The sequence below is a fragment of the Centropristis striata genome, chromosome 7, assembly GCF_030273125.1.
Source record: "Centropristis striata isolate RG_2023a ecotype Rhode Island chromosome 7, C.striata_1.0, whole genome shotgun sequence".
NCBI lineage: Eukaryota > Metazoa > Chordata > Actinopteri > Perciformes > Serranidae > Centropristis > Centropristis striata.
Window position 1 is genome coordinate 22,866,106 of NC_081523.1, and position 24,653 is coordinate 22,890,758.

Sequence of the window (24,653 nt, forward strand, 5' to 3'; positions counted from 1 at the left end):
GGTCTAAATGCTGTTTCAAAGCCAGAAATGAAATTCTTTTGGAGAAATAATGAATGAATGAAGCCTTTATTTGAGACTGAAGGTTCATTCCTGACCTTGGAAATACTGAAGGGACATTGTGGTGTGAGATTGTTTTGCCAGCTGCTGTTTCCCAGGTCAATAATGGACTTTTAATCTCAAGTTTGACAAGGAAGAGAAGTCAATGTAAAAGTCTCTAAGGCTTTCACTTACAGATCTATCTGGATGTTTTACTATAAAGGTGTTTATCTTCAAAATTACAAAAAGTTACAAAGATATTACAAAGAGTTTATTTATGGAAAAAAGCACTTTATTGGAAATGACAGCACATTATTTGTTTATAGCTAGCTGTGATTACAAAATAAAGTGTTTTGTTGTTTTATGTCTGGACATGTAAGTGTGTATACACAGCAGGACACACAGACGGAGCCGCTCAGTAGAAATAGATCTGCTCATATGCTGTGAAGTTTCCAGCGTAGACAGGCGTGTCGTTGTAAATCAGCAACGAGTCCTCTTCCTCTGGATTGTCAAACTGATGTAAACTTCTCCTTCCTTAACAAAGCAGAAGTGAGATACATGTGATTACAATAGATTATAAGTGAGCTGAATACAATAGATGAATCATCTCTGTGGGGAAATTGGATAGAGCAGGATACAGAAGGGCTCAGTGTAATACTTATTTGGTATTGAATTTTTGCTATTGTTCATGATTCATTTTACTTTCTCCTCTTTTTCTATTGTGGCTAAATTAAGACCTTACTTTGTCTCTCGATGCTGTATCTCAGATCAAGGTATATATGATTTTATACTGCAATATTAATTTATATAGACAGCGCATAAAAAAATATCCATATTGTCCATTGTTTGGACAAGCAGCTTATTATTACAGATATTTAAGTTTGTTGTTAAGCAGCCATAGTAATTATGACAAAAGAAAATTAGGAGGTCCGGTGACAGAGTATGAAGAGCGACAAAGTCCACTTATGGCAGGTGGTCGGACAAACTATTTGCTGGAGCCATATATGTGTGTGTGATATAATAATAATAATAATAATAATAATAATAATAATAATAATAATAACAATATCATAAAATGATGTTGTTTTTAGGTTAATAAAAATATGAATAGATCTTTAGTTGTGTCACTATTATTTCAATATCAATATAGATTGTGATATTTCTGGAAATTCAATAGAGAAAATATTATCTATCTTGTCTCGCAGTATGTTTCAGAATAACCCTCAACCAAATGTAATATCTAATATTGTAATAATTGTTGTTGATATATTGTGTGTTTGTTATCTTACCTTCATTTACAAAAAACTCAGCCAGCAGAGAAGATAACTGAACAGCATGAGCGGAGTGAGGAATGTTCCCCTTTCTATTCCACTGAAAACGATTCACCTCTGGGTGCCACTGTACTCCATAGAAGGGATATCTTTTACCTGGCAGGAAGGAAAAAAAACAAACATATTACAACTCTTTAACAGAGGGATGATTCTAAGTTTATTAAATGAATATATAAATAATCTAGTAACCTTCTATGGTGGAGACAAAGTGGACTTCATTCTCAGCAACGTTTGTAGACAGCACAGAGAAGAAAGTCTGCAGCTTCTCATTTTCCTGAAAAGTCTGAAAAACATTGAACATAATAATAATGTTTTATATTTATTATTTCAATGCTCTGTAATGTAGCCTATATAATATTTACTTCTCTGCATCAGTGAAGTTATTTGATATTGGTTGTTATAACTTTTTTACTGTGTTGTTTTTAGTCTGTTTCTGTTCTTTTTTATGTGAACCTCTTCCTGTGCTTTCTGCAAATTGAATTAAACACAAATACATTTAGAAATATGCACCATATAAGCTTAATACCAGCTGAAACTTAAAGGACATAATGAATCAAACTACCACAAACCAATTGCCAAGCTGAGCACCAATGTTTTTGAAGTTATACTTGATGAAGATTGTTCATTTATACATCAATGTCTCTACAGTATGTCCCGTTCAAAGTTTCAGTCTCATGGGACTGAAATCACAATGCACACAAGGCTTCTAAATTTTATTTCTCAGCACAATAACTTAAAAAATCCCAACAGGAAGTGAAACATGCTACACAGTGACTGATCACCAGAGGTGTTTACTGTACCTTAACTGCAACTCCATAGTGGTGAAAATTGCCAGTCAGAGGTTCTTCGGTCAAAGCTCTCATGAGCTCGTTGGGGAAACCCTCAAACATCCGACTAGAAGTGGCTTCTGCAGGGATATATATACTGCATGTTAGAACACAACCATACTTAACAGATAGGTATCATCAAACAATGACACTTTTACATTCACATGCTTCTACTGACACCAAGTGGTATGATTCAGTACATGCAGCTCTCCAGAAAATGCAGAACACCATGTCTTTAGAACATATTCCCTGAATGCAATAAATAAAAAAACATTAAGATATCAACAATTCTGCAGTAAAGTATGACCTGATGTCAGGTTAAGGGGCAGGGGGGTGTTCTCAGCTGTGGCTTTTTCCAGCAGATTTTCCCCGGCCACCAGCACAGTCAGCAGCTGCATGCCCATGCATGTGCCCCAGATGGGGAAGAAGTCTCCTTGATCATTGGCCTGCAACACACACAGAGTAAAAACATGTTGTTGGTTTTATTTTGTTAGAAACAATAAAGCAACACTGAAACTCTTTTTCACAATATCAGGACAAAACCCTGTTCAGTCTGTGGCAAAAAAAGAAGATAATTTCCATTAATAATTAAATGTTCTATATTCAAACATTTATGTTTTTATGTAGGTAAAAGTACAATGATGTTAACAATCAACTGCACTTTAATATAAAATATATTAATCCTCAGTGCAAAGCTGAGTCCATTCAGAGTATTAAATTACTGATGGATGAATGTTAGTACAAGTAATTAAAAGTTGGAGCTGGTTAATTAATTATACTTAACTATAATTATAATAATACAGTTTTATTGAATAGTACCTTTCATATGAGAAATGCAGCACAAAGTGCTTTACAATAAGGAAATTACATGGCACAGACATATAATGAACGTCAATAATGTCAATAATGAGAAACAAAATGGAAAATATAACTTGATAATAAAAGTCATAATAAGCTACTCAGTTCTTTTCTTTTCTACAGTTTCAGTGGTGGAGATTTGATTGTACTTCACCACATGTTCACCCTCCATCAAAGAGCTTATTGTATTTTTTTGCCAGAAAAATGTAAGGATGCAAAATAAGTATAATAGCTGCAATTATTTTAATGTAATGGATAAAATGTTTAATTATTCACTTAATCTTAAACTTTCATCTTGAAATTGATGGTAAAAAAATGTCTTAAAAATGAAAATAAGTGCATAAACAGTCCTATTTAGATGCAGATTTTGAATTGAAATTGTACTTCAACTCAATACATGAGTAAATTTACTGTTTCTTTTCTGCCAATTTAAAAAGATAAAAAATCACATACTGTAATCATTTTTAAAAAGATACAAAGAAAAAAAAAGGTTCTGCTGGACAAACCTTCAGAGCAAGTTGGTAAAAAATCTTTGCCACTTTGGCAAAGTCTGACGTCTGCAAATCTGCTGCTCCTCCAATTAACAGCAAGCTAAACAGACAGTTGGAGTGTGTTTAGTGCATTTATTTTACATATAAATGTAATTGTATTTTCATGTATAGTGATGCAGCTCACCCGTTTATCTGCCTGAAGATTTGTTCATATTCAGCAGTCGTAAGAGTCAATCTGTGAAGGACAAACAAAACAAAACAAAACATGGCTCCTTACATTATTATTGTATAAAGTTTAGACAGCACAAAAGTCAGAAGGTAACAGATCCACTTCCTCTTTCTCCACAAAAGCAGCAGTAAACATAACAGTAGTTAGTAGTAGTCATAGATAGTAGTTCCAAACATGCTGCATCTTTTAGTCTGATGCTTATTAAAGAATCTCAAAAGACATTTTTATTCTGTAGATTAAGAAAGTGAGTGTTACTAGATATAATTATATTCTATATCATCCATAATTTCCAGTTTGTTTCCTAGCTGCTGTTATTGACAAATCATATAGCGAAAGACTGAAGTCAAATAAAATATGTTTTATATAGCACTTTTCATACAAGCTCAAAGTGCTTTATAATAAGAAAAAAGTGGCAAATAGACCATAAAAATAGACAATAAAAAGACAGTAGATGATAAAATGTATAACTAAGAGTTAAAAAAAAAAGCATGATATGACATTTTACCCTTGTAAGCAACATAAGAGGAGTTAACCCACCTGATCGGCATCACTCTGCTGCCCCCAGACTCAGTGAATTTCACATAGGAGGAAGGTATGTAGGTCTTCCCGAACGGTTTCATGAGCTCATCTGAAACTATCTGAGTCAAAATGCCTGTGGGAGAAAAACACAGCTACAATGAAGCAGGTGTTTGTTCTATTTTTACAATGTTTGTATCAACTAAACTTGGTTCACTCACCAATCACAGGCCTGTCGTTCACAGCCTCCTGGCTGACTTTAGTTGGCATAGCTTTGCTGCAACAGAAGCAGCAGGCAAAAAACAACCACACACCAGTTGAAAATCCTGTCTTGGACATGTTTTCACCTCAAGTTCCAGTCAATTTAGCGATTAAAAAGGCATGAGGCTGTCAGAGAGTGTTGTTTCCTGAGAGAGGCTGCAGCAGGCTTATATACGTCGAGTTAAAGAGGATATAGTTTGCACAAGGAAGTAAGGAATGTCCAAATTTTCATGTGATTACTCCGCCACTGCACATGCCGGTTAGACCAGTTGATTGCTGACATAAACATAAATATTCTGCTGACAGCACGGAGTTTTTGCGAAAAGTTTTATCATTTAGTGTGTGGGAAGCAATGTCAACTTTATTAATCACAGGATAGTTTTGCAATAAAGTTCCTAGAAATTGCATGAGAGCATTTAAGAAAGCAGCTCTTGGTTCACACTCACACTCGAATTCAAAGGGCTGTCAAACAGGTTTGAGTCTTAAAATGAAAGCAGGTTTCTATATATAGGCTTTTAAAGGTGGAAAGCTCATTGCAGAGGTGTGCACAGACTCTAAGGCCAAACTACTGACAAAGACATCAGGGGTTTCTGTCTTTTTTTAAATGAATGACTGAACATCAGTTGTATTTCGGTTTTCATCGTGTGCATATATAGCACACATCAGTTATGAAACACTTGCAATGCAGTTATGATAATAGACGAGGTTTCTACACAGATAAGGTAACAGAAGGAGACGAAAGAAAGAAAATGTATTTTTTGGGGGTAAAAGGAAGTTCACAGCTGTCTTATTTCAAGATTATGTTGATGGCAAATGAATTAAACATAAATTAACCTATAAACCAAATAAGACCATAGAGCTGCATGGACAATTATTCAGAGGTCTTTTTGATGCAATAATTAGCCACTTGCTTTAAGTTATCCTGCACATACTATTGTATACACATACTATAGAAATAATTTGATTGCTTCAGCTTAAATCAAAAAAGTTTGATTCAGCTGTCTGTTATTGTTAGCAGCTGCAGTCTGCTCTTCAGAAATAGCAGGCTGACCAATCACAAACGAGTTCAATCAGCTATAGGAAGTTACCAGCCTTGTCTGTCCCAGGTTGAGGTTGTGTGAAGTAGATTTGGCAGTTCAATGCTGCTGTGTGTTTCAGTCTCTATTTCCAAGTTAAATCAAGATGCAACACCAGAATAACTTAAATCAGCAAAAAGTTTAAGCTTAAGTGACAATATGTGGGGGTGCTGGTAGAACACCAACACGAAACAATCCTGTATGCTGTAGTCATTCAGTCTTTTTTAGAATTAAATATACAAAATAACTTCAAGCTGTGCACAAAGGCTGGATTACCAAAAGGGGAAAGTTGGGTTCAACCTCAATGACAGGCCTCCACAAGCCCAGAGAGTCCCAGATTGGCTGCATGTCAGTTGAGTGTGGCAATTTGATTAATATGTTGCACCATTGAAGTACAATATAAATTGGTCCTGCATTATTAGCTAATGTTTAGGCCCTGGATTGTAAAAGAGATTATTTAGTTTCAACACCTTTTCTTAAATTTAGTTAATATTCTGTTCACATGGTGCACATTACTGAATAAAGTTTTGTTTGATCCAATGACAGTGAGGCCGACATACACAAAATCTGATGCCATGAAATGTTGTTCCAGTATAGTAGGTGGTTTTTTTGTGGGTCTCTGCATATAATAAAGCTGCCATGTGTTGTTTGCTGTGTGAACAATACACAGAGATGGCGTCTGCTTGGGGTGGAGGGTGAATAGGGGCCTTGGGGCATGAAGAGTTTACACTAATTGCAGACACATTTTAAGTTGATTTCATGAGGATAATAATAACATATTTAAAAAATAAAATAAAAATGTGTCAGTTGTGTAAAAATTGTGATCAAGTGGCAGACTCCTGAGCTTTAAAGTGAAGCCAATGTGGAATTGTGAAAACTGCAGTTCCTTGACTGGCCACTTGAGGCGGGCTCCAAAAGGGAGTCCATCAACCATAGACTCCCATGCTAAAACGGCAATTTTAAGTGCAGAAATTAACATGTTTACAGCAAGGCTACAGTTTTGGTCTCTATTAATTACTTTTCACCGTCATGACAACTGTAAGGGGACTGCATTTTTTTATAATTCACCAATTGCATTTATATTAAGGTTTAAAGGTATGCATGAACAAGGGCTTGGCCACTTTGAGTTGAAGACAGGTGCTGTTGTAGGAGTCAGGAGTTTGGAGAAGTCAGACACTGTCAAGATGGCGAGGGCCGGAGCCACCACTGAGCTTCAGTTTGACTCATCAGAATCATATGGGCAACTTCATAGAGACTAGGTCCAGAAAAAAGAGACTAGGTGACTTGTCTTTCCTCATTATTAGCTGTTGATGAGAGTTGAATAAAGCCTGTGCAGTGAATAATATAAAGTTGGTCAATCTGCCTTCTCCAATTTATCAGATTGAACCACCAGGTGGAGACAAATTGCACCCAGTTGTATAGATAACTATATTTTCTCACAAAAAAAAGATGCTCACCAAATCACAGTATGCAATGATTATTGTTTAATATTTGTACTATCCAGAAATGACTGAGAACATCTTTTAAACTGATACTTAGCTATGATGCACATCTTGAGTTACATCACGAGTTGTATGGTTAGATTAAAAAATAAAAGTCAAACATCCTATGTACATTATTAATAAAATAAAAACCCAGTAAAAGATTAAACATTGTATAATCATCAGCTATATTTAGCTGCAGCTTTAAAAAACAGCAAAAACGTCTCATATTGAGGTTTCTGAGAGTGCATCCGAACTTTAAAGTACTGTCCATCACTGTAAAATCATTAGCTTCACTGTGAATGTCTGTCCAGCCTCCAGCTGAACTAGTTTATGTGCTACAGCATCAGTTAATACTCATCCACAGCTCTTTCTGGCAAAATTAACTATTATAGATATTACATAGACATTAATACTTGGTTTGGTCCTTTCAGTCACACGTTGGTTCAAAAATTAACCTTCATGACATCCATGGAAGCAGCTGTCCCCCTCTTCAAAAGCTAAACAAATAAAACTCCAACCATGTCAGTGTTTCTCTGCAAACAAAATACACAACATAAAATGAGAAGCCTTTTTTTAGCCTCTTAGTCTCTCTAATATCACTTTAATAATCATACTTTGAAATTCACAACTGACAAAGAAAACACAGATTTGATATAAAGTTGTTAGATACTTTGCTGTTTTGGTGTTTTTGTTAAATATTGTTTGCAACTGGCTGGCTTCAATTTATGATGTTATTCTTTAAAGCATAATAATCTATTCAAGCTACAAGACAAACATATCCCAAGTCAATACTAGCAATAATTCTAGCAGGTTTCAAGTTTCTACTATTTGCAAACTACAAAAGTTAAACAATAAAATGTAATTATGCAGTATGAGTGTGCTGTGGATACACTTTGTCCCACATTGCAATGTGCAAGGGAAACTTGACTCACAGCTGCAAAACAAATTATGATTGATTGTAAGACAGCTCCAGAAATATCCTGGATAACATTAAACATAGTAAATCCTTAGAAACTCACCCCTGAGCCTTTCTATTTCCTGACAAACATCTTCACACACAGCAGACAGCAGCTCCTCCTTTGGCTTCAGTCCATCCAGAAATACTGAGGAAAAAATCATCATCATTTGTTTTTTATTTTTTTATTTTAGGTCTTAGTCATATAAATACCTTAACTGCTTGAAATAAATAACATGCCCTACTTGTGGCATCTTTGACAGAACACTCACCGATTCCAGACACCATGCTCTCCATCTCCTGCCGGTTTTTCAGGTACATCGGCCACACATGTCCGTCAAAGTATCCAGGAGGATCAGGAGGCATGTACATCCTCGAACTGTCAAAGAAAGCAACATAGGCAAACACATGAAGATGTAAACCTTCTCTTTCTCTTGCTCTCTCTCTGCTTTCTGTTTTAACACTTGCCACTTTAACACAAAACGTATGAATTCAATGGAGACCAAATTCATTAAAAAGGTAAAACAGAAGAGATAGACTATTTATTATAAAACCTGGTACCTTCGTCTCCTCTTGCAGGCATCGTAAGGTATTTCCAGGAAGTATTTTTTGTAAAACAGCTCATTCAGAGGCCTGGAAAGGTAAAACACACACACAAAAAATCTATCACTTACAGTAATTTGAACCACAAAATTATACTGTAGTGATAATAAAGTGATCTGTTTCATTCTGAAGAGTCAGTTTTTTCAAAACCAACATGACTCAGTTCAAAATTTTGATTCAAAACAAAGCGTCTCATCTCTTCTCTGACGTGATTTTGACATCAGATGATTTGCTACCACTACACTTCATAGTGATGTTTGTTCAAACAGAGAGACTGTTGTCTCATCTGTCACTGGATTTAAATTATTGCCTCTGACTGCAGTAAATGCAGAACAATTTAACATCTGTCATTAAAGGAATGTATTAAAATAATGTTTTCTGATTAGTCTGAAAATCAGACTTTAACAGAGAGATTTTTAGCTTTGTGGAGTTCATCTCACCTTTTGGGGGGGATTCTCCTCCTTTCTTGCCTGCTAAACATGGCCAATTTCAAATAACTTCACATAAAAGCTAAAACAGTGCTGCTTTATGATACCTAAAAAAATACTACAATATATTTTATAATATAAAAATGTAAAACGTATATTAGCCCCTTAAAAGGTCTTAAAATAATGCTTAAATATCAAATGAATAGTAAACAGGATTGCATGCACCATACATACATAATTGAATAAAACCCAAGGAACAATTAGCCCTTATGGTAAGACATAAATCATAACTGAAGAGTTACTTTCTAAAAAAAAAAAGGAACAATTTAAGTGGTAATCTCTACCTGAAGAACATAATTGCAAATACACTTAATAACTACATATTTTTATGATTTTGTCTATTTATTCCTGGTAACATAGTTAACATATGTCACATACGTAACACATGTCGTAATAACTTACGACATTTATCTTTGTCCAGTGCATATATCATTTTCACTGAGAAGCAATTAGAATTGTTTAATTGTAAGACCAATTTCGCTTTGCTTTTATAATTTAGTAGCAAGTAAAATAGTTCTAAGGAACTTTCTCGAAAATTATAGGTGTGTAAAATAAAAGTTAAATAATGACTGAAATAAACATGGTAACTTCACTAAAGCCTCCCTGGTGTAGGGTTGTCACGATACTAAAATTTTCAACTCGATACCATTTTCGATACCACAAGGATAAAAACAAAGACCCCAAAATTTAACAGAAATATTTTTTACAGCCAGACACTAAAATTTACACCCTTTTACACCCTACCCTGGTGTACCTGTGGTTGAAAATGAGGAAGCCCTCCACGATGAGCACATACACCTCCTCATCAGCTGAGGGTGTCTCGTGCTCTGAGTTCAGGCCTCGCTGCCTCATGAACGACTCAGGATCTCTTTGCCATGAGAGGACGTCGCTCATCATCGTGTCCATGTGGAGCGCATCGAGCACTTCAACAGAATGCAGAGAGAAGGATTTTCTTTGCCCAGTCAGAAAAGTGCATGTTTTATTAATATACTAAATAAAATGAAACATGTGAGTGATTTATCAGCAAAGTGCCAATCATTCTCTGGTTCAAGCTTCTCAAATTTGAAGATATTATTTTCATTTAAATGGAAATTGTAGTTGATATTTTTTAACAATTATATAACATTTTATAAGGACACTTATTGAAAAAACAATGAATAATCAGTTGCAGTCCTGTTCTCTTTTTAATTATTAGGATATTTTTGTTTTATTTGTTCAATTAACTATTATTTGTATACATACATTATTATTTCTCAACATGGAGGAGAAATCTTCCACTGAAAAATCTTTAAAAAAAATATTTCTTGGTCTAAAAGTATTAAATTATAAAAAAATATTTGAAAAAGCCATTTTCATACCGACCATTTGCACATTTTCACCACCTCCCCAGATCCCCAAAACTCCAAAATCCCCCCCAAAAATACTAAGGCATGACCTCAGTGTCCTTAATGGTAGCTGTTCCCCTGCTTCCATCCATTCATCTAGAAATCTACCCACAATATTCAGATAAATTAATTGAATTGATAGATGAACGTTATGACGAAATAAACAAAGTGTCCTTACAGTCATACTGCTTGAACCCATGGCTGTCCACTGGTACCACAGAGTCATTCTGAAAAAAAGAGCATCCACTGTGGTTATTCAAGCTCCCAAATTTCCAGCAGAGCGGGCAAAATTACATTTAAAGCATTCTACCTTAAAATATGAATCCTGTGCAATGATACAGCTGTTGGGCATCAGCTCGTGCAAACTTCTAGAGAGAGTAGATTTTCCTCCGTTGGTCATCCTGAGAGAAAAACAGTTTTTCTGCACAGATTACATTGGAATTGTGACTTATTTTATTCACCTGCTTCAAATTTGTAGACTAACTGAAATCTACAACTTTCTTGATGGAGATTATTATGCACTTCAAGTCAAAATATATATCAGCTGACATTAATTTACTGCAGATATTTCAGTGTTGGCATGTATCAGGCCGTAGTAAGATATTGCAGTACCGAAATGTTTGTGTTTTTTACATGCTCGATACAGATCTTGATAACAACTTTTCTTTAAACAAAAAATACATTTAAGAATCTCATTGGAAAAAACAGGAACCTTTTATTCATTTTACGGAAAATGAAGATCTGTCTGCAGCATCACAAAGCTGAGGAGAGCGGCATTGTTTTAGTGATTAATTCCTGGTTAAAAACAGAGAAGAGTAACCTTTCACTTTATTCTTTATCTATTTATCTTAAAAACACTAGATAAGAATATATTCTAATCAACTATATGTTCATTGTGTAGTAGAGAAATAAAAATCAGCCAATCTGTTCGCATAATTTTTTAAATTCTCAAATGTCAATATCATATCAGCCTCAAAAATCTGTCAGCCTGTCGTCAGCACACTGTGACATCACAGCTGCATGTTGTAAGCATAGGTTGTAAGACGTGCAACCACACCACACTCAGAAGTGCAATACACTCTAAACCAGAGAGAGCCAAGAAACCTGGTATCTGATTGTTTGAACATGACAAGTCACGTAAGTAAATATTGCAAACCAAAGTACAGAAATCCTACAAACTGTTTGCACTAAATCTATTGAAAATGCAACATGTCGGTGACATATTTTCATCAAGCATCCTGATTTCATTTTCTACACCTCTGTCTGCTGGACATGGGCCACTTAATTTGTCATTAGGAACATTAAGATATATCCGTGTGCCACTTCTACTGAATGTTTGCATTTACAAACTATGAATGCAAAGAAAACAATTACAATTTCAGGCATTTAGAAGCCTGTTATTATTCAAACCCTTCATTTTCATAACTCTTACATGCACACCTGTACAGTGATTTAATGTGGTCAGAACAAACAAAAAGCTGGACACATTCATTATATCTCAGACTCAGGACTCTGATAAACATGTGACTTTTCTCTGCAAAGTAACCAATTCTTATCAGTCTTATCTGCCACATGGTGGTCACATGTTGTGTTGATCTGAAGGCCCCTGCCCCCAATGCATGTATGTCTGCCAATATTAAAATGTAATTTAATTACAATTAGGCTAATGCATTTCTTGTGCCTTTCTGTGACCTGTTGTCTTGTCCTGTATTTACCACAACACACCACCAAAGTATCTCAGAATCAATCACAGTATGAGTGTTATTGTACATAAAGGTTAAAGATCCTGTGTTCACTTTATGTCTCTTGTGGTGTGAAACACTGAAGCATGCAAAATATAACCTACAGTCCAACAGGCTATGTGCAGGCAAAACCAACCAACAAAAACAATAAAAGGCATCTTTCGCACGACTTAAATCCATGTTACTTACCCGCCAACTCCGACAACTAGTGTTTTCATTTGAGCTAAATGTGGCTGCTCCCTGCAAAGTTATGAATACATAAAACTGATAAAATCTAAATAAAAGCATACATGCAGATGTCATTAGTACACAGGCATGTTAGCGGTTACAACTCTGCTGCAAAAAGTCTGCACTCACTCACGCTTTTCCGCTATTGGACGCTCGTGATTCGCTGACGGACCCGCTACGTCACTCACGACCTGCCCATTGAAAAAAACATTAAGTAACAGTATGCTGAATGCCTGTATTTCTTTCATTGTTAACCCTATAAAGCCTGAACAGTGAAATAATTGCCAGAAAATTCTAAATTTTCAAAACTGGAGTGTTTGTTGAACCGGCTAACATTTTTTTTTAATTCAATATCAATTTTCATATATGAATTTAATTTGGATCATATTTGATACATCAGGTCTTTTTGTGCAATTTGTTGCTCACAATTTGCTTTTCTTGAACTCACATAATCATATAAAACCTAATCTTTTTAACCAAATAAAACTTTGACTTTCCTTTTAACATTTTCCTCAAACATACAAAATATTTTGATATGAAGTTTTCACGCAGCAATGACAGATCCACCAGTAGAACCAGCAAATCATTTTTGTTACATCTGGTATTTTTGTTGCTCGGTTTTTTTAATCATCAATTCATGTATTCATCAGGTTTTTCAGGGAAAAAAATCACACTGATGATGTAGAGGTCTCAAAAACTTATGTATCAAATATGATACACTTGGCTTTATAGGGTTAATAAAGATATGAAAAAAAACCCATTAAGTAACAGTTAAATAAAATTCTGTTGAAAGAACACTAAAAGTATAATACAATTTAAATAAAATTATACAATAAATAAATAACAATAAAACACTGTACAGAAAGCTCAGGGTTTACATACAAGAACATTAAAACAAAGTCACACCTATGTGTAGTTATGTTTAAAACTATAGTAGTAAAAAAAGAAGACTTTCTAACAGTGTAAAATGAGGTACAACTTAAAAAAATAATAAAATAATTTCAACCACAAAAATCTTAAACATAATCAAAAATACAATTTTGTAATATAAATTAAGGCGTTAAGTACGTCATGATGAATGATAAGAGAAAGTAATATAATATAACATTATAATAAAACGCTGTGCAGAGTTTACATAAAACACATAAAAATTATGGAAAAAATGTCATTACAATATATAAATAAGTCTTAATAAATGATAAGATAAAGTAATACAAACATAAAATACATAATGTACATAAAAACATATAGTAAAATCAAATTATATTATCAAAATATGAATAAATCTATGTAAATGATAAGATAAAGATAAAGTCACATAGAGAATAAAAATAAATACATTATGTAGTGTTTGTAAAATAAAAAAATAAAAAAACATTTTAATTGTAAAACGTTAGACTAGCGAAATATAAAGAAATAGGAATAAATTAATAAATATTGATAAACAATAAGAAAATCGCTGTAGTAGTAGTGGTAATAATAATAATAATAATAATAATAATAATAATAATATAACATAAAATAAAATCCCCCGTTTTCTTTTTTAATGATTGGTGTAGCGTAATGTAATACAATAAAATAAAATGAGAATAAATCATAGGAGTAGATGAGCATTACGAGTTTAATTTTGCGCATGCGCAGCTGGACTTTTCCGCCTAGCCTGTACTGCTATTTGCACTTCCTCATTGGCAGTGATAGCAAAGAGTTCACACTCCTGCGACGTTTGTCACTGAAATACCACACAGCGGTTTTCATTTTATTTTATCTCCGAGCCTTGCAAATGTCGAAGCCTCCTCCCAAGCCGGCCAAGCCAGGTAAGACTCACACGACGAGGCTTTGTTGTTTAAACTGAGCCAAAACTTCAGCTCTGTCTCTATCGATGGGCGGACGGTGAGCACCTCAGGAGCGTGTGAGTGATTTCTGTCGTTCTTTCTGTGAAAATGTCATCACTCAGTGGAAAGAAAGCTCACAAACTCTGATTAATATCAATACACATTATATTCATTATTACTGAGTGGTGCAGGACTACATCGGTGTTGTAAAAGTGCCTTCACTGCTGACTGACAGGGGATCCTCCTCTCAGCAGCAGGCCTCTGTGACTTCCCTATTTCCATCACTCATGCAGGGAGAGTGCCATCACCATTCAGTGGCTTTAGGTCGTAGGTTAGGAGGTAATGGTGAGTCTGCAGGATCAGTGACATCAGCCTTTACTTCCGGCAAGCTCAGTCTGTGCTGCTATTCTAGTAACTCCATCTCAGAGATTATGAAATGTGTCTATTAATCACCAAAAAGGTCAAGTGGATTTATAGAAAATGTCATTTTATATATCATTTACCTTGTGGAAACCTGTAGATTGTTTCTGATGGTGTCACAAGTCATGGCAGGTGTAAAAAGAAAAAGTTCACACGTGGGAAGCACCAAAAAATCTTGACATTTGCAGTAAAATGTATGCTTAGTTGCCAGTTTAATTAGGTACTCAGTTTGCAAAACACACACACACACACACACACACACACACATGCACACGTTGTTCTTGTTGGGTGCCGAGTCCAAACTTCCAGACGACTTGCGACACTGAAACGCTTCCATTGAAATTTGTATTATAAGATCAAAATACCAAAGTAAAAGTACTCAGAAGGCTGCTTCTCAGACAAATATCTTTAGGAAAGAATATTTAATATTATTATGTAATGACTTGTCTTTAATCGGGACCCAGAGTCTGTAATAGACGTTTAATTGATTAGATTATTTATATCGTCAAACAATTCTAAAAATGAAAACTGAGAAAGTAAAGGATAAATAAAAAATAAAGTGAGCTAAATAAACACAGGTACTGTATGTTCAGTTTCAGTCGATCACTGACCATTTTGATTAAGAAAAAATAAAAAATAAAAAAAAATATCTAGCACCAATTCTAAATCACTCCAAACATTGGTTTCTGCACCATGTGGTACCAATATGTCTGTGTCATTATCAGCCAATAAAATAGTTCAGGCTCTAATTAGGTTCTCCTTTTTTAAACCTAATGCAGTCTAATACAACAGCCCTGCAATAAATCCTAAATAAATGAAGCTTGTCATGATTACTTTTGTTGAAACTGTTTTTAAAGACCTGTTAAATAAACTTTATGGTCATTTTGGAGATTGCTGTTTATGCTGCTTACTTTATTACCTTTATAGTGAGAGGTGCTTCTAATATTTAGTATAACAATATTGATATACATTACAATAAGATGGTCAAAATATTAGAAACAGGCCAAAATAGCATTTTAGTTCAATCAGCACCTCTCTTAAAAAGTTTGAGCAAAAACTTAACAGCATAAAGTTTATGAAGGTAGAATTTATTGCAGGGATTATATATTAGACCACATTAGTCTTAGCTTGCTGTACGTTACTAAACCATGTTTCTCTCTGGTCACATCGTGTGCATCAACATGTGTAAAAGGCAAAAAAGAAAAGTGAAAACATCTGATGCGAAAGCTGTCAGCGCCGGATGTCAGAGAGTAACCTAAATGATCTAAATATCTGTAAAAGTCACAGATGATGACTGACATCAGCAGACATCTGTACAGGTTGTCATGTTTTGCCTGCTAGCTGTGGCCCTGTGAAAACACAACAGTGCACACGTCACTATCATTCATACTTTTCATGTTTATTAATGAGTCAGCACCACGACACCTCACCCGGCTGTGAAGGCAGGTGAGATCGTCTGTCCTGACAGATGGCTGGTTGGCGTGCTGCGGGAAAGTAATATGAAATATTCAGCAATATCAGGCAAAGCGAGTCCCTCACAAAGCATAATCTAATTGGTTACGTTTCAGCTGAGAATTCACTGCTTACATGAGCTTTACTGGGTCATGATCAGCTTTCAGTTGATATGTCAGTGCTGTTATGTTTCTTTAACAGAAGGCAAAACCTTTTTTCAGTGGGTACATAAAGAAGTCTTGAGCTTTTTCACATGTGCTATGATACTTTTATTTTGAGGTGCACTGCGTCATACATCCTGATCATTGTACTCTAACGAACAGGACCAGGCTTTTGAGGTTTCTTTTTTTGTGCTTCCTTCTTTTTCTTTCAAATCCGTACTTTTATAAGAAGACTAGGTCTCAGTTTTTGTGTCAGCCAGCAATCTAGAGGTCAAAAACAGATATCTGTGTGTGTTCTCTGGTGTAAATTACTCTAGTTGTCTGTACTGATGCCTCTTGGTGTCATATTTGTAGAGGCTTTGATGGTTAGGTTTTTGGGTTGGGCTTTGAGCAGGAATGGGGAATCACCACCAAGATCAGACATGACTCGTGCTGTTGGAGTTGCTTTTGCAATGAAACAACACAGCTGGGAATCATCAAAACAATACGCAAATAAGATATCCTGACAATGTTTTGCTCACTCTGAGGACATTTTTCTTCTTCTTTCTCTTTTTTTTAAAGCTAGAATGAATCCTAGTATGTGCCTGAGGCTTTAAAATGCAGAGAGAACGTGGACCAGTCTGCACAGGCTTTTGTGTGTTTAGAGCGACATGACCGGGCCTGCAGGGTCGACGTGCTCGCTGTGCTGAACAGAGCTGGGTCTGTGCAGCTCCTCTCCTTCTCAGACACTAAGACAGTGTGTTAGCTGAACAGAAACCCTGAGTATAACGGCAGAGGGGAGTTAAAAGCCCAACATTTAGCCCTGTTGGCTAAAGCAATCAGCATTTAACAGCATTATGTGCCCTGAATAAAATGCATTTCACATGTATGTCAGCATCAGTTCTGAAAAATGCTGTTAATGAATCTCCAAATCTTTATTACACATGAAGATCCTTCATTTTTTAACCTATTGTTCTGTGTATATTTATTTAACAGGTTAACATTGTTTCAAAGGTAGAAGCAATGCAAGTAGTTTCAATATTAATAATAATCTTCATTTGTATAGTTCCTTTCTTAAGGAGGAACGTTTCAACAGTCAAACCAATAGTAATCTAAAGCAAGAGTTAAACAACAGAACAGATAAAATGCTGTTTATCACCATAATTGCATCACCTTAACCTGAAATTGATTTTAATTGGAAAAAAAGCTGGTCCTTTGGCTTTCAGTGTAGCCAAGTCATTGGTCTGTTTACTAAACTCTGTGTGTATGTAGTAAATATACAGCACAACATACTGCATATGACTTCAGGTGTCGTTAACTCCCAGAAATCAGTAGTTTATAGAAATATTTATATGTGTGTCTCCATGAACTAGTTCAGCTGACGGCCACAATTGTGCTGGTAGCATTCCAGCAGCGGAGCTAACGGCAGGCTTGACAGCGAGCCATCCCCAGCCCAGAGGGCAGCCACCTCAGGGCTGCACACACAAGAACCAGCTCTGTGTTTCTGTCCCTGCACTACATGTAAAATGTGTATTGTTGTTGGATACAGCAGAGCTGTTTTAGTGAACACAGGCAGTCAGGAGCTGTGTGTGTCTAAGTGCACGTTGCATTGCTCAGACATATTATTGGCTGCAGAGTGAGCTGATGGATGATGTTCACATTTTGATTTATTGCACTTGTATGAGAGTAATCCACCACATTAAAGCTACACTATGTGCTCTCCTGCAGGCTGTTTGTAGTGAAACTGAGCTGGTTACTCTGCAGGGCTGTGTAGTGGCAGCGCGTGTGGTTACACCTCACTGTTTCTATTTGTATTTTCAACGACAATGTGCTCTGTTCATCACTCTTATTCATTCATTACTCTGCACAAACAGTCAACAAATATTTAACAAGGAATCTGTGTGTTTTCTCTTCACTAGGCCAAGTCAAGGTGTACCGAGCACTGTTCACCTTCGAGCCCAGAACGGTATGAGCTCTTTCTCTGTTAGGACTATTTATCTTATATTTGATGATTAAACCATTTGTTGAGTCCTTTTTCAAAAATATTTTCATTATTGAATATTTTGACATATCTTTTCCATGGATTTTGATTTATGAATCTGTACATTTAAATGGTTACACAGATTTCTGGACATGTAGACTGTATTTTATGAGTGACTTAAAGTTTTAGAAAGTAATTTCAGCACAAACCAACAAACCTGTTAACTTTACAGTGGAAATATTGATTAGTATAAGTCATATGCTAACACATAGGACGAAATCTAAATGAATGAATTCAGATGAAATAATAGCCATACTACAATGTAATTTGGTTGTGACATTGATAAATAAATTCAGATAAAATTACTGAAATGTAACTGAAAATACGAATTCCATACCCACCAAACTTTGTCTCTAATCTGTCTTTTATTACCAACAGTTTAAAGGTTAAACCACATTAAACTGGAGTGGTCAGGATTGTTTCAGTTGGTGGTTCAGTGGGGAGAAAAGGGAAGGCATGAAGTGACCCTGAAGAAACATTGCCTTGTTTTTTTATTTTTCAGCCAGACGAGCTGTACTTTGAAGAAGGAGACTGCGTGTACATCTCTGACACAGTAAATAAAACCTCTGAACTGTAGCTGCTGCCGTCCTCTTCAAGTCCTCATTTCACATTCCGAATTCATCGGAATTTGCACTCTTTCTTCCTCTTTTTGGAATGTTTTTTGTTGCACTCTTGTGTTTCCATTTCCCAAAATTTTCCCCTTTCATCTGCATTTTTCTCTCCGTCTTTATTTTACTATTTACCTTGCATTTATATTTTCTTCACTTTGTCCTGTTTCTTTCTACTTACTTGCTTTTGTGTTTTTTTATTTAAATAAACAATATTTTATATAAATATATGAATTCTATAATTTATATAAAATAAATAGATAATAAATACATTTTGGTAACACTTTATATCAGGGTACACATATTCAATATTAATTAGTTGCTTATTAGCATGCAAATAAGTAACATTGGCTCTTGATTAGTCATTATTAAGTAGTTATTAATGCCTTATTCTGCATGGCCTTATTATACAACCAGTAAGCCATTAAGTTTTTCCTCAATAACCTCATACAACAACTTCCTTACTTACTGCTAATAAGCAATAATTCTGAGGTTATTGGGGGAACCAGTAAACAACCAGTAAGTTAATGGCTTACTGGTTGTATAATAAGGCCATGCAGAACGGCAATAATAACTACTTAATAATGACTAATTAAGAGCCAATATGTTACTTATTTGCATGCTAATAAGCAACTAAATAATGTTGAATATGTGTACCCTAATATAAAATGTTACCACATTTTTTATATACAATATTTTATTTAACTTTCTTAATAAAGATCTCTGCATTACTGTTATCCTCAGAGTGACAGTAATTGGTGGAAGGGGACATGCCGAGGAAGGACAGGACTAATCCCAAGTAACTATGGTCAGTAGATGATATAGGTGGACCAACTTTGAATTTCATTACATGGATGCAGTGACTAAATTTTAATTAATTCCCGCTTATTAATGCATCTTAGATAATGCACTAATGGTCTTGTTTTGTTTTGTTTTAGTGGCTGAGCGTGCAGAGACTATTGACAATCCAATGCATGAAGCAGCCAAGCGAGGTGCAACAACTATTTACACGTCTGAATTTTTTTCATCTGAGACAATTCTCTCTGTTATACATTTTGTTACACTCTGTGCAACAAGAGTAGCCTTCTCCATTCACTTATGTGTGTGCTTTGTGTGTGTATATGTGCATATTTGTGTATTTAAACAGGCAACCTGAGCTGGCTGAGGGAATGTCTGGAAAACAAGGTTGGAATCAACGGACTGGATAAGGCTGGAAACACTGCCATCTATTGGGCATGCCATGGAGGACATAAAGGTAATAGTGTTTGTGGTGTTAAAAACATGATTTACTCTTTGATTTGGACATTGTGTGGATTAAAGCCAGAAAGTGGCAGTTTCTTTTAACACTCTCAATTGTTCTGACCTTTTGAGGCAGTGACTGTATTGAGTGAATTACGACTCCCTGGCAGATTTATTTAACACGAAAAGCAAAGTACAGAAAAACAGGAACTTGGTCTACATTAGTGCTCCAGTTCTTCATTGTTCCTGCATGATTGTTACGTGGTACGTGTCAATAACTGGTCACTCAATCTGTCGCTCCAAGTTATTTTTTTCTTTTTGTATCAGATGTGGTGGAGGTGTTGCTAAGCCAGCCCAATGTGGAGCTCAACCAGCAGGTGAGAAAACATATCCAGGCATGAAAATATATTCACTAACATGTCAAAAACATTAAGATGCTGTTGGCTGATTTTAACACTGTTATTGTCTGCATTGTCTTGGCTTGCTTGAGTAGATCTGCACTCTCTGCAGTGCAGTTATTTTAAATGCATAAAAATCATCAACTAAATACATGTTTACAGGTAATTCTAAATACAAAACTTACTATATTATTTAGTAAATAATAAATGAACACAAGTGTGGTAGTTTCCCTGGCGTTGGCTCAGTGAAATATTATGATAAATAAATAATCTGTCTTGTGAGGGCGGACATCGGCCGATGCCTATTATGTCAAAATTACATCAATCAGCCCGATTAATTGGCCTACTACGAGTGATCTACAGTCCAAACTGTGGAGAAAAGCAAATAAAAAGAGATTGTTTTAGATATCTTGTTACTTCAAACAACACTGAACAGGAAAATCCTAACTCAGTACGAGAAATGCTTGATTTATTCATGATATTCTAAGATGGGTGACAGTAGAAGAAACACCTGAATAAATGAGCTGCTTCCATACAGGAAGTATATGTATATACATACATATATATACATCCAGCCGACTGAAAGGATGTGAGACAAATGGAGGTGGAAGTTTTTGGCATTTTTAATTTGATGTAGAGTGAGGACCGGGTATTGTGTGTGACAGACAAAGGGTGCAATAGGTGATGCAGATAGGGGGGTGTAAGACCAAGAAGGGTTTTGTAAATGAAAGTAAACCACCTACTGGTTTGATGACTGACGTCTCCACCACCGTCTTTAGACACTTAATTAAATTATTTTTTTAGAAAAGTTGTGTTCATCTAAGACACATTAAAGCTGTTCTGGATTCTGATGATGGCCCAACACGTCACTTAGGCACTGTATGTTTGTTTGTCCTTTATAGCTGTGGTTTGGGTCACACCTTCCGGGTGTGGTCACACATCCTAATTTGAAGATGTCAGTTGATGTTTTTCAGGGCGTTGGTTGCTGATGTTGATGCTTTGTGTTTCAGAATAAACTTGGGGACACCGCTCTGCACGCTGCTGCCTGGAAGGGTTATTCTGACATTGTGGAAATGTTGCTGACCAAGAGTGAGTATCCAGCCATGTCTTTAATTTAGCTTTAAGAAATAGAAATTAGCCAGCAGATCATCTTCTTTATTTACATGGACATCAAAGCTAAGAAAGCTCCATTAAAGTTTTTATCAAACCCTAATATGAGAATATGTGGTTCCAGATTAAGGAAACGATAACCAGCTCCCTGTCCACATTTTGTGTTAACCTCATATACGCAGTTTCATCTTTGTGTAAATTCTTTGTGTCTTTCTGTATGAAGCTTCTAGTCTTTAGGTGTGAGTATGTTTGTTTGTTTCAGATCCGAGGACAGACATCAGGAACAATGAGAATAAGCTGGCTTTTGAGATGGCCACGAACGCAACATGTGCCTCACTTCTCAAAAGGAAGCAGGGAACCAGTAAGTACAGCTACCACTAGGGGTCAGCTTCGCAATACTCACACTTGAGGCCTCACCAGGAACCTATGATATTCAGTAGTGTGAAGTATTTATCCATATTCAGTGTATTACCCGCAGTAGATGGCAGTCGGAATGCCCCCAGTTTGGAGAAGCAGACAGGAGTAAGAAGCTAAGCAATGTACTGTTGTGGATGTGGGCATGCCTGAAAAAAATCTATATATGGATGAGCCTACCCTAAATCAAGAATATTTTCAACACTTTACCTTGCCGTCAGACAGCTATTTCTGACAGGGAACTGAAGCCCTTTTATCCATCTATATTTTTTTTTCAAAGCCACCAAACTCCATTCACAAATACATTAATTTTACCTCTCAGAACACAGTAGATCATTGTTTATTGCTGCCTCAATTGGTTAATTTATTTGTGTTATTGTGTGACTTTAGTGAATCCGAACTAACTCTTTAAAACACCCAAATCACACTAGATCAGAGCCATCTACTGAACCTCATACCTAACATACTTTATATAACCGCCCTTCAAAAAATCCAAACTGTCCCTTTAACAGAAACCTTTATCAACAGGCTGTGTAATCCAGTGAGCTTAAAACATGACTGAGCCTTTGCAGGCAGAAATGATATGCTTTAAATGTTATGTTTGCTTATTGCTAGTAAATGTAGTGTTTGTGCCTGAGAAATGATTCAGTAAATATTATAAAATTTCTGTCCTACGAATGACACATGATATATAATTATGAACTGTCATTTTAGGTGGTTTATTGTAGACAACTCATTTTTGTGATATGATGCCTTATCCATTTCCTTTTCCTATGTCATGTGTAAACGACATTAAACAGAAGTATTGCATGTTGCATTCATGAATGAGATTCTTATACAGGGCATTTATTGCAAGGGTTATTATGTAAAACTCTCATCCATAGGAAATTAATTTTTCAAAAGATGCAACAGACATTTAGCCAATAATATTTTAAGTTGCAGAGGTTTTGCAAATGAATATCGGCAATGAAATTTTGCAATATTTCTCATTAACTGTCATTTCCTTTGTTTCAGACATCACCCGCACACACAGCAACGCTGAAGAGTATTTGGACGATGAGGACTCGGACTGAGCTGGCGCTGTTGAAACATCACTGTCTTCCATTGTGGTTTTGGGCGGCCATGAAGCTCAGAGAGTTTTATTACAGACCTAAAATGGATTTGCTGCTCTGTTTCCAACTGTAACTCCATTTTAGTTCCGTTATTTTGTGCAAGCACCTCAGTCCTCGGCCCTCTGCGTCGCATCAGTGTGAATTTCAAAGCATTGAATTGATGTTTTACCGTCTGCCAAGTGCATTTCCACCTGTAGGGGATTTGTCTTGGCTGTTGCACCTTGTGAACTGAGAGTCAGGATATATGTTATAGTGGAGAAAGGACCAACGCTCTAAGAAACACATTCCAAACATACAGGTTGTGTTTAACTCCTGGGGAATTAAAATGCCAGTGCAGATTAAAATATTGATCTGGTCTGTGCCTAGTTATGTTTAAGTGCTCCATTTAATATACTGAACTACAAAAGGAATTGGAAACATGTTATCTCTCACAACAAGGCACAATTTAGATCTGTTGATGTACATCTGGGAAGCAATGCAACATTTGTATATAACCTTAATATTTCCACTGTAAATTGGATGTGCTGAGGGACCCAGTGAGACTTTTTCTTGTTATCTGCTTGGTCAAATTAAGGGTGTCAGTAATGCGCATAAAATGGGATTAATATGGGAATATGTTTGTAAACTGTCTTTTTGGGCAGCAAATCCTAAGGAAATATCACAAAACTCACTTGTTACTCTCTATACTGCATGTATTTTGGTCCGTGTCAAAACACCTCCACTGCTATTAAAGATCAGTTCAGTGTAATAATAGTTTGACAAAAAATACCCTGTGTAAAACAGACTTTAAATTACTTTCATTTTCAAGCTTTTGATGGTGTGATATCCATCCTGGGAGCAAATTTCTGGGTTTATTGCTGCTTTCTGACAAATTTTTAAATATATATAGATATATATATATATATATATTAAAGATGTGCCTTAAATCTGTGTAACATAGAAAGCGTTTCTTTGATTGTCTATCATTGTGAACATGCTTTTGTCTTTTGAGGTTTTGAAATTCTTAAAGATTTTGTTCTAGATTCCTATCTGCTCTCTCTTCAATCTGCAATAAAATATTTTTAACTTAAAGTATCACATTAAGTCAACTTTTTTTTAAAGTCCACAATAAATACAGGGTTCGTCTTAAAGATTTCAAGTGTTTGAAATGCTTAATTTTAACAATTAAGGATGCTTTCAAGGATGCTGTAAACATTATTTTTAGCAATTGCATTAATAGTAAAGAAGATGTGATGATAAAGGCTCATTTTATTTGGCTTAGGTACCTTGAAAGTGCTTGAACTTGGCTTATTTGCTTCATAAAAGCTGTTGGAACCCTGTAAATAGCATAATAAAAAATTGTCAAGGGAACCTTTGGATGCAAGTGTAAAATGAAAT

At 35.6% G+C, this 24,653-nt stretch overlaps 3 protein-coding genes across 5 annotated transcripts; 1 reads left to right on the plus strand and 2 right to left on the minus strand.

Annotated features, from left to right (window-relative positions):
* Positions 1-336: 336 nt before the first annotated feature.
* LOC131974862 (gamma-glutamyl hydrolase) lies at positions 337-5,845 on the minus strand. Of its 2 annotated transcripts, XM_059337352.1 has the most exons (10): positions 5,638-5,845; positions 4,510-4,565; positions 4,310-4,424; positions 3,728-3,778; positions 3,559-3,643; positions 2,502-2,640; positions 2,168-2,274; positions 1,557-1,650; positions 1,326-1,463; positions 337-570 (listed from the first exon to the last, which is right to left on the minus strand). In XM_059337352.1, the coding sequence occupies exons 2-10, from the start codon at positions 4,556-4,558 to the stop codon at positions 452-454; spliced, it is 897 nt and encodes a 298-aa protein (XP_059193335.1). In that variant the 5' UTR covers positions 4,559-4,565; positions 5,638-5,845; the 3' UTR covers positions 337-451. The 2 variants fall into 2 exon arrangements, with proteins under 2 accessions (XP_059193335.1, XP_059193334.1); XM_059337351.1 differs by lacking the exon at positions 5,638-5,845 and having other exon boundaries at positions 4,510-5,622.
* A 1,249-nt stretch (positions 5,846-7,094) lies between these two features.
* nmrk1 (nicotinamide riboside kinase 1) lies at positions 7,095-12,631 on the minus strand. Its single transcript, XM_059337355.1, has 8 exons — positions 12,472-12,631; positions 10,851-10,941; positions 10,719-10,767; positions 9,910-10,078; positions 8,626-8,697; positions 8,337-8,443; positions 8,129-8,212; positions 7,095-7,642 (listed from the first exon to the last, which is right to left on the minus strand). The coding sequence occupies exons 1-8, from the start codon at positions 12,498-12,500 to the stop codon at positions 7,632-7,634; spliced, it is 612 nt and encodes a 203-aa protein (XP_059193338.1). The 5' UTR covers positions 12,501-12,631; the 3' UTR covers positions 7,095-7,631.
* A 1,550-nt stretch (positions 12,632-14,181) lies between these two features.
* On the plus strand, positions 14,182-24,347 carry ostf1 (osteoclast stimulating factor 1). 2 transcript variants are annotated; one of them, XM_059337887.1, is made up of 10 exons: positions 14,182-14,324; positions 18,274-18,320; positions 18,898-18,948; positions 19,748-19,811; positions 19,942-19,995; positions 20,151-20,258; positions 20,570-20,619; positions 21,651-21,729; positions 22,013-22,111; positions 23,179-24,347. In XM_059337887.1, exons 1-10 carry the CDS (start codon positions 14,291-14,293, stop codon positions 23,235-23,237), a joined length of 645 nt encoding a protein of 214 aa, XP_059193870.1. In that variant the 5' UTR covers positions 14,182-14,290; the 3' UTR covers positions 23,238-24,347. The 2 variants fall into 2 exon arrangements, with proteins under 2 accessions (XP_059193870.1, XP_059193869.1); XM_059337886.1 differs by lacking the exon at positions 14,182-14,324 and adding an exon at positions 14,409-14,753.
* Positions 24,348-24,653: the final 306 nt, after the last annotated feature.